The sequence below is a fragment of the Cyclopterus lumpus genome, chromosome 21 (assembly GCF_009769545.1).
Source record: "Cyclopterus lumpus isolate fCycLum1 chromosome 21, fCycLum1.pri, whole genome shotgun sequence".
NCBI classification, from domain to species: Eukaryota; Metazoa; Chordata; class Actinopteri; order Perciformes; family Cyclopteridae; genus Cyclopterus; species Cyclopterus lumpus.
In genome coordinates, this window is record NC_046986.1 from 570,280 (window position 1) to 587,500 (window position 17,221).

General features: G+C 49.6%; 1 protein-coding gene across 3 annotated transcripts in view; it reads right to left on the reverse strand.

The window, feature by feature from the left end:
- LOC117750850 (mitogen-activated protein kinase kinase kinase kinase 4-like) overlaps positions 1 to 17,221 on the reverse strand; it is a 75,099-nt gene that overhangs the window by 41,281 nt on the left and 16,597 nt on the right. For all 3 annotated transcript variants that reach the window (XM_034562253.1, XM_034562251.1, XM_034562252.1), the window contains exons 4-10: positions 15,702 to 15,827; positions 11,081 to 11,282; positions 9,518 to 9,648; positions 9,007 to 9,061; positions 8,307 to 8,385; positions 8,059 to 8,234; positions 358 to 430 (exon numbers count right to left, since the gene is read on the reverse strand). In XM_034562253.1, coding sequence (XP_034418144.1) covers positions 358 to 430; positions 8,059 to 8,234; positions 8,307 to 8,385; positions 9,007 to 9,061; positions 9,518 to 9,648; positions 11,081 to 11,282; positions 15,702 to 15,827 — 842 coding nt within the window. The remainder of the gene's footprint in view (positions 1 to 357; positions 431 to 8,058; positions 8,235 to 8,306; positions 8,386 to 9,006; positions 9,062 to 9,517; positions 9,649 to 11,080; positions 11,283 to 15,701; positions 15,828 to 17,221) is intronic.

The following is a 17,221-nucleotide window of genomic DNA, read 5'->3' on the forward strand; positions in this document are numbered from 1 at the left end:
AGGAGGAGGGAGGAGAGAGGAGAGGAGGGAGGGAGGAGAGGAGGAGAGAGGAAAGGAGAGAGGAGGAGGGAGGGAGGGAGGAGAGAAGAGGAGAGGAGGGAGGGAGGAGAGGAGGAGAGAGGAAAGGAGGGAGGAGAGGAGGAGGGAGGAGAGGAGAGGAGGGAGGGAGGAGAGAGGAAAGGAGGAGGGAGGAGAGGAGGGAGGGAGGGAGGAGAGGAGGGAGGAGAGAGGAAAGGAGGAGGGAGGAGAGAAGGAAGCTTCATTTCTAAGAGCTAGAAGATAACACCTGCAGGGGCACCGAACACACCTCTATCCATATATTGCCCCCCCCCGCCCCTAGAGGTCATGTTCACTGACCTTGGCTCTCCTTCCTGCTCAGAGGCCTCTTCCTCCTCTTCTTCACTGCCACTGTACTCGTACTCCGTCTCGTCTGAAAAGCAATAATAATAATAATAATAATACAGTAATGTGAAAGTCATTCAACGGTGAACACGCGGTGAACAATCTGCGGACACCCGATGAACATGCGATGAACACCCGACGAACACCCGGTGAACACCCGACGAACACGCGATGAACACCCGATGAACACCCGATGAACATGCGGTGAACACCCGGTGAACACCCGATGAACACCCGACGAACACCCGGTGAACACCCGACGAACACCCGATGAACACCCGACGAACACCCGACGAACATGCGGTGAACACCCGGTGAACACCCGATGAACATGCGGTGAACACCCGACGAACACCCGATGAACATGTGGTGAACACCCGATGAACATCCGATGAACACGTGGTGAACATGTGGTGAACACGCGGTGAACACCCGATGAACACGTGGTGAACACCCGATGAACAAGCGGTGAACACCCGATGAACACGTGGTGAACACCCGATGAACAAGCGGTGAACACCCGACGAACACCCGATGAACATGCGGTGAACACCCGACGAACACCCGACGAACACCCGATGAACACCCGATGAACATGCGGTGAACACCCGATGAACATCCGATGAACACGTGGTGAACATGTGGTGAACACGCGGTGAACACCCGATGAACACGTGGCGAACACCCGATGAACATGCGGTGAACACCCGACGAACACCCGATGAACACCCGACGAACACCCGATGAACACCCGATGAACACGCGGTGAACACCCGATGAACAAGCGGTGAACACCCGATGAACACCCGATGAACACGTGGTGAACATCCGATGAACACGTGGTGAACATGTGTTGAACACGCGGTGAACAATCTGCAAACACGCGGTGAACACCCGGTGAACACGCGATGAACACCCGATGAACACGCGGTGAACACCCGATGAACACGCGGTGAACACGCAGTGAACATGTGGTGAACACCCGCTGAACACGCGGTGAACATGCGTTGAACACGCGGTGAACACGCAGTGAACATGTGGTGAACACCCGATGAACATGTGGTGAACACCCGATGAACACGTGGTGAACACCCGGTGAACACGCGGTGAACACGCAGTGAACACGCAGTGAACATGTGGTGAACACCCGCTGAACACGTGGTGAACATGTGTTGAACACGCGGTGAACAATCTGCGGACACGTGGTGAACACCCGGTGAACACCTGGTGAACACCCGGTGAACACGCGGTGAACACCCGGTGAACACGCGTTGAACACGCGGTGAACACGCAGTGAACACGAGTTGAACTTGCGGTGAACACCCGGTGAACACGCGGTGAACACCCGATGAACATGCGGTGAACACCCGATGAACACTTGATGAACACCCGATGAACACCCGATGAACACGCGGTGAACACCCGATGAACACGCGGTGAACACCCGATGAACACCCGATGAACACGCGGTGAACACCCGATGAACACGCGGTGTACACCCGATGAACATGCGGTGAACACCCGATGAACACGTGGTGAACATCCGATGAACACGTGGTGAACATGTGTTGAACACGCGGTGAACAATCTGCGGACACGCGGTGAACACCCGGTGAACACGCGATGAACACCCGATGAACACGCGGTGAACACGCAGTGAACATGTGGTGAACACCCGCTGAACACGTGGTGAACATGCGTTGAACACGCGGTGAACATGCGTTGAACACGCGGTGAACACGCAGTGAACATGTGGTGAACACCCGATGAACACGTGGTGAACACCCGGTGAACACGCGATGAACACCCGATGAACACGCGGTGAACACCCGATGAACACGCGGTGAACACGCAGTGAACATGTGGTGAACACCCGCTGAACACGTGGTGAACATGCGTTGAACACGCGGTGAACATGCGTTGAACACGCGGTGAACATGCGTTGAACACGCGGTGAACACGCAGTGAACATGTGGTGAACACCCGATGAACACGTGGTGAACACCCGGTGAACACGCGGTGAACACCCGATGAACACGCGGTGAACACGCAGTGAACATGTGGTGAACACCCGCTGAACACGTGGTGAACATGTGTTGAACACGCGGTGAACAATCTGCGGACACGTGGTGAACACCCGGTGAACACCTGGTGAACACCCGGTGAACACGCGGTGAACACCCGGTGAACACGCGTTGAACACGCGGTGAACATGCGTTGAACACGCGGTGAACACGCAGTGAGCATGTGGTGAACACCGGCTGAACACGCGGTGAACATGCGTTGAACACGCGGTGAACATGCGTTGAACACCCGATGAACACGTGGTGAACATGTGTTGAACATGCGTTGAACAATCTGCGGACACGTGGTGAACACCCGGTGAACACCTGGTGAACACCCGGTGAACACGCGGTGAACACCCGATGAACATGCGGTGAACACCCGATGAACACCCGATGAACACGCGGTGATCACGCGGTGAACACGCGGTGAACATGCGGTGAACACGCGGTGAACACCCGGTGAACACGCAGTGAACGCGTGGTGAACACCCGGTGAACAATCTGCGGACACGCGGTGAACACGCAGTGAACACGCGTTGAACTTGCGGTGAACACCCGGTGAACACGCGGTGAACACCCGATGAACATGCGGTGAACACCCGATGAACACCTGATGAACACCCGATGAACACCCGATGAACACGCGGTGAACACCCGATGAACACGCGGTGAACACCCGATGAACATGCGGTGAACACCCGATGAACACCCGATGAACACGGGGTGAACACCCGATGAACATGCGGTGAACACCCGATGAACACCCGATGAACACGCGGTGAACACCCGATGAACACGGGGTGAACACCCGGTGAACACGCGGTGAACACGCGGTGAACACGTGGTGAACACGCGGTGTACACCCGATGAACATGCGGTGAACACCCGATGAACACCCGATGAACACGTGGTGAACATCCGATGAACACGTGGTGAACATGTGTTGAACACGCGGTGAACAATCTGCGGACACGCGGTGAACACCCGGTGAACACGCGATGAACACCCGATGAACACGCGGTGAACACCCGATGAACACGCGGTGAACACGCAGTGAACATGTGGTGAACACCCGCTGAACACGTGGTGAACATGCGTTGAACACGCGGTGAACATGCGTTGAACACGCGGTGAACACGCAGTGAACATGTGGTGAACACCCGATGAACACGTGGTGAACACCCGGTGAACACGCGGTGAACACCCGATGAACACGCGGTGAACACGCAGTGAACACGCAGTGAACATGTGGTGAACACCCGCTGAACACGTGGTGAACATGTGTTGAACACGCGGTGAACAATCTGCGGACACGTGGTGAACACCCGGTGAACACCCGGTGAACACCTGGTGAACACCCGGTGAACACCTGGTGAACACCCGGTGAACACGCGGTGAACACCCGGTGAACACGCGTTGAACACGCGGTGAACACGCAGTGAACACGAGTTGAACTTGCGGTGAACACCCGGTGAACACGCGGTGAACACCCGATGAACATGCGGTGAACACCCGATGAACACCTGATGAACACCCGATGAACACGCGGTGAACACCCGATGAACACGCGGTGAACACCCGATGAACACGCGGTGAACACCCGATGAACACCCGATGAACACGCGGTGAACACCCGATGAACACGCGGTGTACACCCGATAAACATGCGGTGAACACCCGATGAACACGTGGTGAACATCCGATGAACACGTGGTGAACATGTGTTGAACACGCGGTGAACAATCTGCGGACACGCGGTGAACACCCGGTGAACACGCGATGAACACCCGATGAACACGCGGTGAACACGCAGTGAACATGTGGTGAACACCCGCTGAACACGTGGTGAACATGCGTTGAACACGCGGTGAACATGCGTTGAACACGCGGTGAACACGCAGTGAACATGTGGTGAACACCCGATGAACACGTGGTGAACACCCGGTGAACACGCGGTGAACACCCGATGAACACGCGGTGAACACGCAGTGAACACGCAGTGAACACGCAGTGAACACGCAGTGAACATGTGGTGAACACCCGCTGAACACGTGGTGAACATGTGTTGAACACGCGGTGAACAATCTGCGGACACGTGGTGAACACCCGGTGAACACCTGGTGAACACCCGGTGAACACGCGGTGAACACCCGGTGAACACGCGTTGAACACGCGGTGAACATGCGTTGAACACGCGGTGAACACGCAGTGAACATGTGGTGAACACCGGCTGAACACGCGGTGAACATGCGTTGAACACGCGGTGAACATGCGTTGAACACCCGATGAACACGTGGTGAACACCCGATGAACACGTGGTGAACATGTGTTGAACACGCGGTGAACAATCTGCGGACACGTGGTGAACACCCGGTGAACACGCGGTGAACACGCGGTGATCACGCGGTGAACACGCGGTGAACACGTGGTGAACACGCGGTGAACATGCGGTGAACTTGCGGTGAACACCCGGTGAACACGTGGTGAACATGCGTTGAACACGCGGTGAACATGCGTTGAACACGCGGTGAACACGCAGTGAACATGTGGTGAACACCGGCTGAACACGTGGTGAACATGCGTTGAACACGCGGTGAACATGCGGTGAACACCCGATGAACACGCGGTGAACACCCGATGAACATGCGGTGAACACCCGATGAACACCCGATGAACACCCGATGAACACGGGGTGAACACCCGATGAACATGCGGTGAACACCCGATGAACACGCGGTGAACACCCGATGAACACGGGGTGAACACCCGGTGAACACGCGGTGAACACGCGGTGAACACGTGGTGAACACGCGGTGTACACCCGATGAACATGCGGTGAACACCCGATGAACACGTGGTGAACATCCGATGAACACGTGGTGAACATGTGTTGAACACGCGGTGAACAATCTGCGGACACGCGGTGAACACCCGGTGAACACGCGATGAACACCCGATGAACACGCGGTGAACACCCGATGAACACGCGGTGAACACGCAGTGAACATGTGGTGAACACCCGCTGAACACGTGGTGAACATGCGTTGAACACGCGGTGAACATGCGTTGAACACGCGGTGAACACGCAGTGAACATGTGGTGAACACCCGATGAACACGTGGTGAACACCCGGTGAACACGCGGTGAACACCCGATGAACACGCGGTGAACACGCAGTGAACACGCAGTGAACATGTGGTGAACACCCGCTGAACACGTGGTGAACATGTGTTGAACACGCGGTGAACAATCTGCGGACACGTGGTGAACACCCGGTGAACACCTGGTGAACACCCGGTGAACACCTGGTGAACACCCGGTGAACACGCGGTGAACACCCGGTGAACACGCGTTGAACACGCGGTGAACACGCAGTGAACACGAGTTGAACTTGCGGTGAACACCCGGTGAACACGCGGTGAACACCCGATGAACATGCGGTGAACACCCGATGAACACCTGATGAACACCCGATGAACACGGGGTGAACACCCGATGAACACGCGGTGAACACCCGATGAACACCCGATGAACACGCGGTGAACACCCGATGAACACGCGGTGAACACCCGATGAACACCCGATGAACACGCGGTGAACACCCGATGAACACGCGGTGTACACCCGATGAACATGCGGTGAACACCCGATGAACACGTGGTGAACATCCGATGAACACGTGGTGAACATGTGTTGAACACGCGGTGAACAATCTGCGGACACGCGGTGAACACCCGGTGAACACGCGATGAACACCCGATGAACACGCGGTGAACACGCAGTGAACATGTGGTGAACACCCGCTGAACACGTGGTGAACATGCGTTGAACACGCGGTGAACATGCGTTGAACACGCGGTGAACACGCAGTGAACATGTGGTGAACACCCGATGAACACGTGGTGAACACCCGGTGAACACGCGGTGAACACCCGATGAACACGCGGTGAACACGCAGTGAACACGCAGTGAACATGTGGTGAACACCCGCTGAACACGTGGTGAACATGTGTTGAACACGCGGTGAACAATCTGCGGACACGTGGTGAACACCCGGTGAACACCTGGTGAACACCCGGTGAACACGCGGTGAACACCCGGTGAACACGCGTTGAACACGCGGTGAACATGCGTTGAACACGCGGTGAACACGCAGTGAACATGTGGTGAACACCGGCTGAACACGCGGTGAACATGCGTTGAACACGCGGTGAACATGCGTTGAACACCCGATGAACACGTGGTGAACACCCGATGAACACGTGGTGAACATGTGTTGAACACGCGGTGAACAATCTGCGGACACGTGGTGAACACCCGGTGAACACGCGGTGAACACGCGGTGATCACGCGGTGAACACGCGGTGAACACGTGGTGAACACGCGGTGAACATGCGGTGAACACGCGGTGAACACCCGGTGAACACGCAGTGAACGCGTGGTGAACACGCGGTGAACAATCTGCGGACACGCGGTGAACACGCAGTGAACACGCGTTGAACTTGCGGTGAACACCCGGTGAACACGCGGTGAACACGCGTTGAACTTGCGGTGAACACCCGGTGAACACGCGGTGAACATGCGGTGAACACGCGTTGAACTTGCGGTGAACACCCGGTGAACACACGTTGAACACGCGCTGAACACGCGGTGAACACGCGCTGAACACGCGCTGAACACGCGGTGAACACGTGGTGAACACGTGGTGAACACGCGGTGAACACGTGGTGAACACCCGGTGAACACGCAGTGAACGCGTGGTGAACACGCGGTGAACACCCGGTGAACAATCTGCGGACACGCGGTGAACACGCAGTGAACACGCAGTGAACACGCGTTGAACTTGCGGTGAACACCCGGTGAACACGCGTTGAACACGCGGTGAACACGCGTTGAACACGCGGTGAACACGTGGTGAACACGCGTTGAACACGCGGTGAACACGCGGTGAACACGCGGTGAACACGCAGTGAACGCGTGGTGAACACGTGGTGAACACCCGGTGAACAATCTGCGGACACGCGGTAGACACGCGGTGAACACGCAGTGAACACGCGTTGAACTTGCGGCGAACACCCGGCGAACACGCGGCGAACACGCGGCGAACACGCGGCGAACACGCGGCGAACACGCGGCGAACACGCGGCGAACACGCGTTGAACACGCGGTGAACACGTGGTGAACACCCGGTGAACACGCGGTGAACACGCGGTGAACACGCGTTGAACACGCGGTGAACACGTGGTGAACACCCGGTGAACACGCGGTGAACACGTGGTGAACACCCGGTGAACACGCGGTGAACACGCGGTGAACACGCAGTGAACACGCGTTGAACTTGCGGCGAACACCCGGCGAACACGCGGCGAACACGCGGCGAACACGCGGCGAACACGCGGCGAACACGCGGCGAACACGCGGCGAACACGCGGCGAACACGCGTTGAACACGCGGTGAACACGTGGTGAACACCCGGTGAACACGCGGTGAACACGCGGTGAACACGCGGTGAACACGCGGTGAACACTCTTCTCTCAGGGTCAACGAGGCGGTAAAGGTCAGATTCTGCCTGGATGCACATGACGCTCACCCTTCTCGCCCCTCTTCTTCTTGGTCCGGTCGATGTGGTCTTTGAGCTGGATGCGGACCTGCCTCTCGTTGGGCTGGTCCCGGATGTACGGGTGCTTCAGCAGCTGCTCGGTGGGGGGGCGCTGGGTGTAATTCTTCACCAGGCAGCCCTCGATGAAGCTGAAGAACTTCTTGGACCTGTGGAAGAGGCAAAGGTGACGTGTGGACTCGGCGTGTGAGGAGAGGCCACGTGGAAGGACTGAGCGTTACCATTTCTTGGACTTGAGGCGAGGAGGAGGGTTCCTGGGGATGAGGAAGAGCGCTCTCATCGGGTGCATGTCGCATAGCGCTGGAAGCAAAGGCAGCGTTAGCACGTTATAGCAGTGAGGGCAGCGTTAGCACGTTGTAGCAGTGAGGGCAGCGTTAGCACGTTGTAGCAGTGAGGGCAGCGTTAGCACGTTGTAGCAGTGAGGGCAGCGTTAGCACGTTGTAGCAGTGAGGGTACGGACGATAAGCGCAATAAACACGTTAATATGGAGTCAGTCAACATGTCATTCATCACATGAAGGAAACATCACAACACTTTCACTACAAACTACAATATTTAGCTTCATTTGCAGAAAGAAACGGGAACATGTTCCTCTTTAGTGCCTTATAACATTAATAATGATAATAAGAATATAAGAAGAATAATGCTAAGAATAAGAATGATAATAATAATAATAATAATAATGATGATGATAATAAAAATGATAATAATGATGATGATGATAATAATAATAATAATAATGATGATGATAATAATAATAATAACTTAATTATACAGCAGAGTTTACAAAGGGTTTTGACTGTAAAAGAACAGAAAGTGAGGCCCCGCTGGTTTAAAACCATGAAAGCAATCGATACGATAAGAACACACTCCATAATAACTTTTAATTTCCTGACTGAATGTCAATAAGAGCAGACTCACGGGGCGCTCCCTCGGCCATCTCGATGGCCGTGATGCCACAGGACCACAGGTCGCTCTGCAGGACGGAGGGGGAGGAGTCAAACATGCTGGTGTTAATGTTAAACCTACACAAACACACACTTTCTACTAAAAGTGTTGTTCAAAATAAACTGTTGACAAAACACTTAAAAAACACCTTTGACTTTGGTATTAATATCCATCAGTGCTTCTTGGTACTTTTTTTGGGGGAAAATAAGAATCTTAATTCTTCTAAGAATCAATGACTCCAACATTTCCTAACCCTTTCCTCCTAAACCCCGTTTAGATAACAACAGCTTCAATCATGGGCAGAAGATCTAGAACACCTCTAATATGTTTATGTCAGAAACAGAACGTGAACACGCCCACATGCGTGAGGAACCGGTTCAAACTGGATCCTGGTGAACTGGTTCAAACTAAAGCTTCTATTCCACCCGACCGAGAGATATGGGAGAGCAGCAGGTCCAGTTTCTGCTGGATCCAGTTCTCTCACCCTGTAGTCGTATGTGGCGTCCGGGTTCTCGTCACAAGCGATGACCTCCGGAGCCATCCAGTAGGGCGTCCCGATGAAGGTGTTCCTCCGGCCCACGGTCCGGTCCAGCTGAGCGCTCACGCCAAAGTCCACTGAGGAAACAGGAAGTACTCAGTTGTTATTGTTTCAGAGCGCCTTGTGTGCCTGAAGAGGGAAGTAAGATGCAGAGGAACCTTCAGACGGGCTTTCAGAGGAACGTTCAAAGGGACCTTCAGCAGAACCTTCAGAGGAACCTTCAGAGGGAACTTCAGAAGAACCTTCAAATGGGCCTTCAGAGGGACCTTCCGAAGAACCTTCATAGGGACCTTCAGCAGAACCTTCCGAGGGACCTTCAGAAGAACCTTCAGATGGGCCTTCAGATGAACCTTCATAGGGACCTTCCGAAGAACCTTCATAGGACCTTCAGCAGAACCTTCAGATGGGCCTTCAGAGGAACCTTCAGAGGGACCTTCAGAAGAACCTTCAGATGGGCCTTCAGAGGGACCTTCCGAAGGACCTTCATAGGGACCTTCAGCAGAACCTTCAAATGGGCCTTCAGAGGGACCTTCCGAAGAACCTTCATAGGGACCTTCAGCAGAACCTTCAGAGGGACCTTCAGAAGAACCTTCAGATGGGCCTTCAGAGGGACCTTCCGAAGGACCTTCATAGGGACCTTCAGCAGAACCTTCAAATGGGCCTTCAGAGGGACCTTCCGAAGAACCTTCATAGGGACCTTCAGCAGAACCTTCAGAGGAACCTTCAGAGGGAACTTCAGAAGAACCTTCAGATGGGCCTTCAGAGGGACCTTCCGAAGGACCTTCATAGGGACCTTCAGCAGAACCTTCATAGGGACCTTCAGATGGGCCTTCAGAGGGACCTTCCGAAGAACCTTCATAGGGACCTTCAGCAGAACCTTCAGAGGGACCTTCAGAAGAACCTTCAGAAGAACCTTCAGATGGGCCTTCAGAGGAACCTTCATAGGGACCTTCAGAGGGACCTTCCGAAGAACCTTCATAGGGACCTTCAGCAGAACCTTCAGAGGAACCTTCAGATGGGCCTTCAGAGGAACCTTCAGAAGAGCCTTCAAAGGGACCTTCATAGGGACCTTCAGCAGAACCTTCAGAGGAACCTTCAGATGGGCCTTCAGAGGAACCTTCAGAAGAACCTTCAAAGGGACCTTCATAGGGACCTTCAGCAGAACCTTCAGAGGAACCTTCAGATGGGCCTTCAGAGGAACCTTCAGCAGGACCGTCAGAGGGACCTTCAGTGGAACCTTCAGAGGGTCCTTCAGCAGAACCTTCAGAGGAACCTTTAGAGGAACCTTCAGAGGAAACTTTTCACAGAAGAACTGAGCCAAACCTTTTTTTACCCATTACTTTTGGGTATATGTGTGTATATATATATATATATATATATATATATATATATAAATAAACATGTATATATTATATATAAAATGTATATATTATATATAGGGAGGCCCTATTGCTGTTCTGTGAGAGGTTCATCTACAACATGATGTTCCTCCAGAGACCCAGAACTCACCCAGTTTGACCTCGGCGTTCTCCGTCAGCAGCACGTTCTGCCCCTTGATGTCTCGGTGGATGACGTGGTGAGCGTGCAGGTGGGCCAACCCCCGGAGGATCTCTCTGGAGATGTAGGCGATCCAGTCCTCCTTCAGAGTGTTGCCTTTGGTGTTCTTCACCAGATCCGTGATGGAGCCGGCGCCGCAGAACTCCATCACCAGCTACACCCACCCACACACACACACACACACACACACACACACACACACACACACACACACACACACACACACACACACACACACACACACACACACACACACACACACACACACACACACACACACACACACACACACACACACACACACACACACACACACACACACACACACACACACACACACACCTTTTGGTTCTAATCTGGATGTAAATGTCAGTGTCACAGACAAACAGACTTTCTTTGTGGCCTCGCTCCTCTGAATCTTTGGAACTAGCCGAGTGATCATGTGACTCTCTATCATAAAAACATTGACATAACAAAGAAGGACAATTAGTTTTTAGAAGTCAATATTTAGCAGCCAAATCAAATATTTACAGGATATTCCACCTTTGTTTCTTCATAACACATTTAATACTTGACTTGTTTGTTTAAAGGGCATCAAGTAGTTGTGGAGGTTGGTTTATGGCTGTTTACCTGCAGCCTGTGTTCATATCTCTGAGTCTCAGTTCATTTAGTTTGTTCGTCCTCTAATGGTGAGGAGAATAAACACCTCTCTCTGGACCTTATTGTGTCAGACACTGTTCTACAACCTTCCACATGTTTAGAGAAGATACGTGATGAGCAGTGATGTTTAGAGATGTTGTTTAGAGATGTTTAGAGATGAGCAGTGATGTTTAGAGATGTTGTTTAGAGATGTTTAGAGAAGATACATGATGAGCAGTGATGTTAAGAGATGTTGTTTAGAGATGTTTAGAGATGTGCAGTGATGTTTAGAGATGAGCAGAGATGTTTAGAGATGTTTAGAGATGTGCAGAGATGTTTAGAGATGAGCAGAGATGAGCAGAGATGTTTAGAGATGTTTAGAGATGTGCAGAGATGTTTAGAGATGAGCAGAGATGAGCAGAGATGTGCAGAGATGTGCAGTAATGTTTAGAGATGAGCAGAGATGAGCAGAGATGAGCAGAGATGTGCAGTGATGTTTAGAGATTAGCAGAGATGTGCAGAGATGTTTAGAGATGAGCAGAGATGAGCAGAGATGTGCAGTGATGTTTAGAGATGTTTAGAGATGAGCAGAGATGTTTAGAGATGAGCAGAGATGTGCAGAGATGTTTAGAGATGAGCAGAGATGAGCAGAGATGTTTAGAGATGAGCAGAGATGAGCAGAGATGAGCAGAGATGTGCAGAGATGAGCAGAGATGTTTAGAGATTAGCAGTGATGTTTAGAGATGAGCAGAGATGTTTAGAGATGAGCAGAGATGTTTAGAGATTAGCAGTGATGTTTAGAGATGAGCAGAGATGTTTAGAGATTAGCAGAGATGTTTAGAGATGAGCAGAGATGTTTAGAGATGAGCAGAGATGAGCAGAGATGTTTAGAGATGTTTAGAGATGTGCAGAGATGTTTAGAGATGAGCAGAGATGTGCAGAGATGTGCAGTAATGTTTAGAGATGAGCAGAGATGAGCAGAGATGAGCAGAGATGTTTAGAGATGTGCAGTGATGTTTAGAGATTAGCAGAGATGTGCAGAGATGTTTAGAGATGAGCAGAGATGAGCAGAGATGAGCAGAGATGTGCAGTGATGTTTAGAGATGTTTAGAGATGTGCAGAGATGTTTAGAGATGAGCAGAGATGAGCAGAGATGAGCAGAGATGTGCAGTGATGTTTAGAGATGTTTAGAGATGAGCAGAGATGTGCAGAGATGTTTAGAGATGAGCAGAGATGAGCAGAGATGTTTAGAGATGAGCAGAGATGAGCAGAGATGTTTAGAGATGAGCAGAGATGAGCAGAGATGTTTAGAGATTAGCAGTGATGTTTAGAGATGAGCAGAGATGTTTAGAGATGAGCAGAGATGTTTAGAGATTAGCAGTGATGTTTAGAGATGAGCAGAGATGTTTAGAGATTAGCAGAGATGTTTAGAGATGAGCAGAGATGTTTAGAGATGAGCAGAGATGAGCAGAGATGTTTAGAGATGAGCAGTGATGTTTAGAGATGTGCAGTGATGTTTAGAGATGAGCAGAGATGAGCAGAGATGTTTAGAGATTAGCAGTGATGTTTAGAGATGTTTAGAGATGAGCAGAGATGTTTAGAGATGTGCAGTGATGTTTAGAGATGTTTAGAGATGTGCAGTGATGTTTAGAGATGTTTAGAGATGTGCAGTGATGTTTAGAGATGAGCAGTGATGTTTAGAGATGAGCAGTGATGTTTAGAGATGTGCAGAGATATTTAGAGATGTGCAGAGATATTTAGAGATGTGCAGAGATGTTTAGAGATGAGCAGTGATGTTTAGAGATGAGCAGAGATGTTTAGAGATGTTTAGAGATGTGCAGTGATGTTTAGAGATGTGCAGAGATGTTTAGAGATGTGCAGAGATGTTTAGAGATGAGCAGTGATGTTTAGAGATGTTTAGAGATGTGCAGAGATGTTTAGAGATGAGCAGTGATGTTTAGAGATGTTAGAGATGAGCAGTGATGTTTAGAGATGTTTAGAGATGAGCAGTAATGTTTAGAAATGAGCAGAGATGTGCAGTGATGTTTAGAGATGAGTAGAGATGTGCAGTGATGTTTAGAGATGTTTAGAGATGAGCAGTGATGTTTAGAGATGTTTAGAGATGAGCAGAGATGTTTAGAGATGAGCAGAGATGTTTAGAGATTAGCAGTGATGTTTAGAGATGAGCAGAGATGTTTAGAGATTAGCAGAGATGTTTAGAGATGAGCAGAGATGTTTAGAGATGAGCAGAGATGAGCAGAGATGTTTAGAGATGAGCAGTGATGTTTAGAGATGTGCAGTGATGTTTAGAGATGAGCAGTGATGTTTAGAGATGAGCAGAGATGAGCAGAGATGTTTAGAGATTAGCAGTGATGTTTAGAGATGTTTAGAGATGAGCAGAGATGTTTAGAGATGTGCAGTGATGTTTAGAGATGTTTAGAGATGAGCAGAGATGTTTAGAGATGTGCAGTGATGTTTAGAGATGTTTAGAGATGTGCAGTGATGTTTAGAGATGAGCAGTGATGTTTAGAGATGAGCAGTGATGTTTAGAGATGTGCAGAGATGTTTAGAGATGTGCAGAGATGTTTAGAGATGAGCAGTGATGTTTAGAGATGAGCAGAGATGTTTAGAGATGTTTAGAGATGTGCAGTGATGTTTAGAGATGTGCAGAGATGTTTAGAGATGTGCAGAGATGTTTAGAGATGAGCAGTGATGTTTAGAGATGTTTAGAGATGTGCAGAGATGTTTAGAGATGAGCAGTGATGTTTAGAGATGTTTAGAGATGAGCAGTAATGTTTAGAAATTAGCAGAGATGTGCAGTGATGTTTAGAGATGAGTAGAGATGTGCAGTGATGTTTAGAGATGTTTAGAGATGAGCAGTGATGTTTAGAGATGTTTAGAGATGTGCAGTGATGTTTAGAGATGAGTAGAGATGTGCAGTGATGTTTAGAGATGAGCAGAGATGTGCAGTAATGTTTAGAGATGTGCAGTAATGTTTAGAGATGTTTAGAGATGAGTAGAGTCGGAGCCAGCACTGAGTTGTTGAAGGTGATAGTCAGGTCGTGGGTGGGAGAGACTTTTCCTGGAAGGAGGAGAAGTTCAGTCTTGTCCGGGTTAATTTTCAGTCAGACATCCACTGAGAGATGTCAGTCAGACATCCACTGAGAGATGTCAGTCAGACATCCACTGAGAGATGTCAGTCAGACATCCACTGAGAGATGTCAGTCAGACATCCAATGAGAGATGTCAGTCAGACATCCACTGAGAGATGTCAGTCAGACATCCACTGAGAGATGTCAGTCAGACATCCACTGAGAGATGTCAGTCAGACATCCACTGAGAGATGTCAGTCAGACATCCACTGAGAGATGTCAGTCAGACATCCACTGAGAGATGTCAGTCAGACATCCACTGAGAGATGTCGGTCAGACATCCACTGAGAGATGTCAGTCAGACATCCACTGAGAGATGTCAGTCAGACATCCACTGAGAGATGTCAGTCAGACATCCACTGAGAGATGTCAGTCAGACATCCACTGAGAGATGTCAGTCAGACATCCACTGAGAGATGTCAGTCAGACAGGCAGAGATTCGTGGTGCTACCTGTGTTTCAGATTGGGGAAACGAGAGGATCAGTTGGGTGTCGTCAGCATAGCTGTGGTAGGAGAAGCCATGAGAGAGAATGACAGAGAGAGAGAGTTGGTGTACAGAGAGAAGAGAAGAGGACCAAGGACTGAACCCTGAGGGACCCCAGTGTTTAGAGATGTTTAAAAAAGAACCAATTCCACGTTGGAGCCCAAACCACGAGGAGGATGAGAAGGATGGAAATGATGTACTGCTTTCATTAATGGAGAGATCTTCTACTTTCACCTGTTTCAGGTGTTCGTCATTCAGACCGTTGAACTCTTTGCTGTCTGGTGGAAATGAAACTCACCCACAACTGGTCGTCGTGACCCGGAGGACTCTTCTTGATGAAGGCCCCGTAGTAGGTGGCTATGTTTCTGTGGTGGGAGTACTTCTTCAGCATGTTAATCTCCAGCTTAATCTCCTCCTCTTCATCCTGTAGGGGAGAGAGAGGGAGAGACTTGTGATGTGGTTTCTGTAGATGGCATTGCCCTGGCATCCAACACCACTGTAAAGAATCTCTAGTTATCTTTGACCCAGACTTGTCCTTTAACTCCACATTAAGCAAATCTCAAGGATTGCATTTTATCATCTACGTAACATTTCAAAAATCAGGCACATCTTGTCCCAAAAAGATGCAGAAAAGCTGGTTCACGCGTTTGTTACTTCTAGACTAGATTACTGCAACTCCTTATTATCAGGCTGCTCTAATAAGTCTCTTAAGTCCCTCCAGTTGATCCAGAATGCTGCAGCTCGTGTACTCACAAAAACTAAGAAAAGAGATCACATGACTCCTGTATTAGCTGCTCTGCACTGGCTCCCTGTAAAATCATTTCCCCCCCTCCTCTCTACCTCCTTCTGTTTCATGGATTGTGGAGGTCTGGATCGTGGTCCATGCCTACTACTAATTATTCATAAGGAAATTACAAAGAAATAGTCATTCTGAGGTGTAAAAGTTGATGAATCGATGGAAGCGTAGTCGTCGTTTTCTACATTGTTTTCTACATTGTTTTCTACATTGTTTGTCGTTTTCTATGTTGTTTGTCGTTTTCTACGTTGTTTGTCGTTTTCTACATTGTTTGTCGTTTTCTACGTTGTTTTCTACACCGTATGTCGTTTTCTACGTTGTTTGTCGTTTTCTACATTGTTTGTCGTTTTCTACGTTGTTTTCTACACCGTATGTCGTTTTCTACGTTGTTTGTCGTTTTCTACATTGTTTGTCGTTTTCTACGTTGTTTTCTACACCGTATGTCGTTTTCTACGTTGTTTGTCGTTTTCTACATTGTTTGTCATTTTCTACGTTGTTTTCTACACTGTATGTCATTTTCTACGTCGTTTGTCGTTTTCTACGTTGTTTTCTACACCGTATGTCGTTTTCTACGTTGTTTGTCGTTTTCTACATTGTTTGTCGTTTTCTACGTTGTTTTCTACACCGTATGTCGTTTTCTACGTTGTTTGTCGTTTTCTACGTTGTTTTCTACACTGTATGTCGTTTTCTACGTTGTTTGTAATTTTCTATGTTGTTTTCTACACCATATGTCGTTTTCTACATTGTTTGTCGTATTCTACGTTGTTTGTGGTTTTCTACATTGTTTGTCGTTTTCTACGTTGTTTTCTACACTGTATGTCGTTTTCTACGTTGTTTGTAATTTTCTACGTTGTTTTCTACACCGTATGTCGTTTTCTACGTTGTTTTCTACACCGTATGTCGTTTTCTACATTGTTTGTCGTATTCTACGTTGTTTGTCGTTTTCTACATTGTTTTGTCATTTTCTACGTTGTTTTCTACACAGTTTGTTGTTTTCTACGTCGTTTGTTGTTTTCTACGTC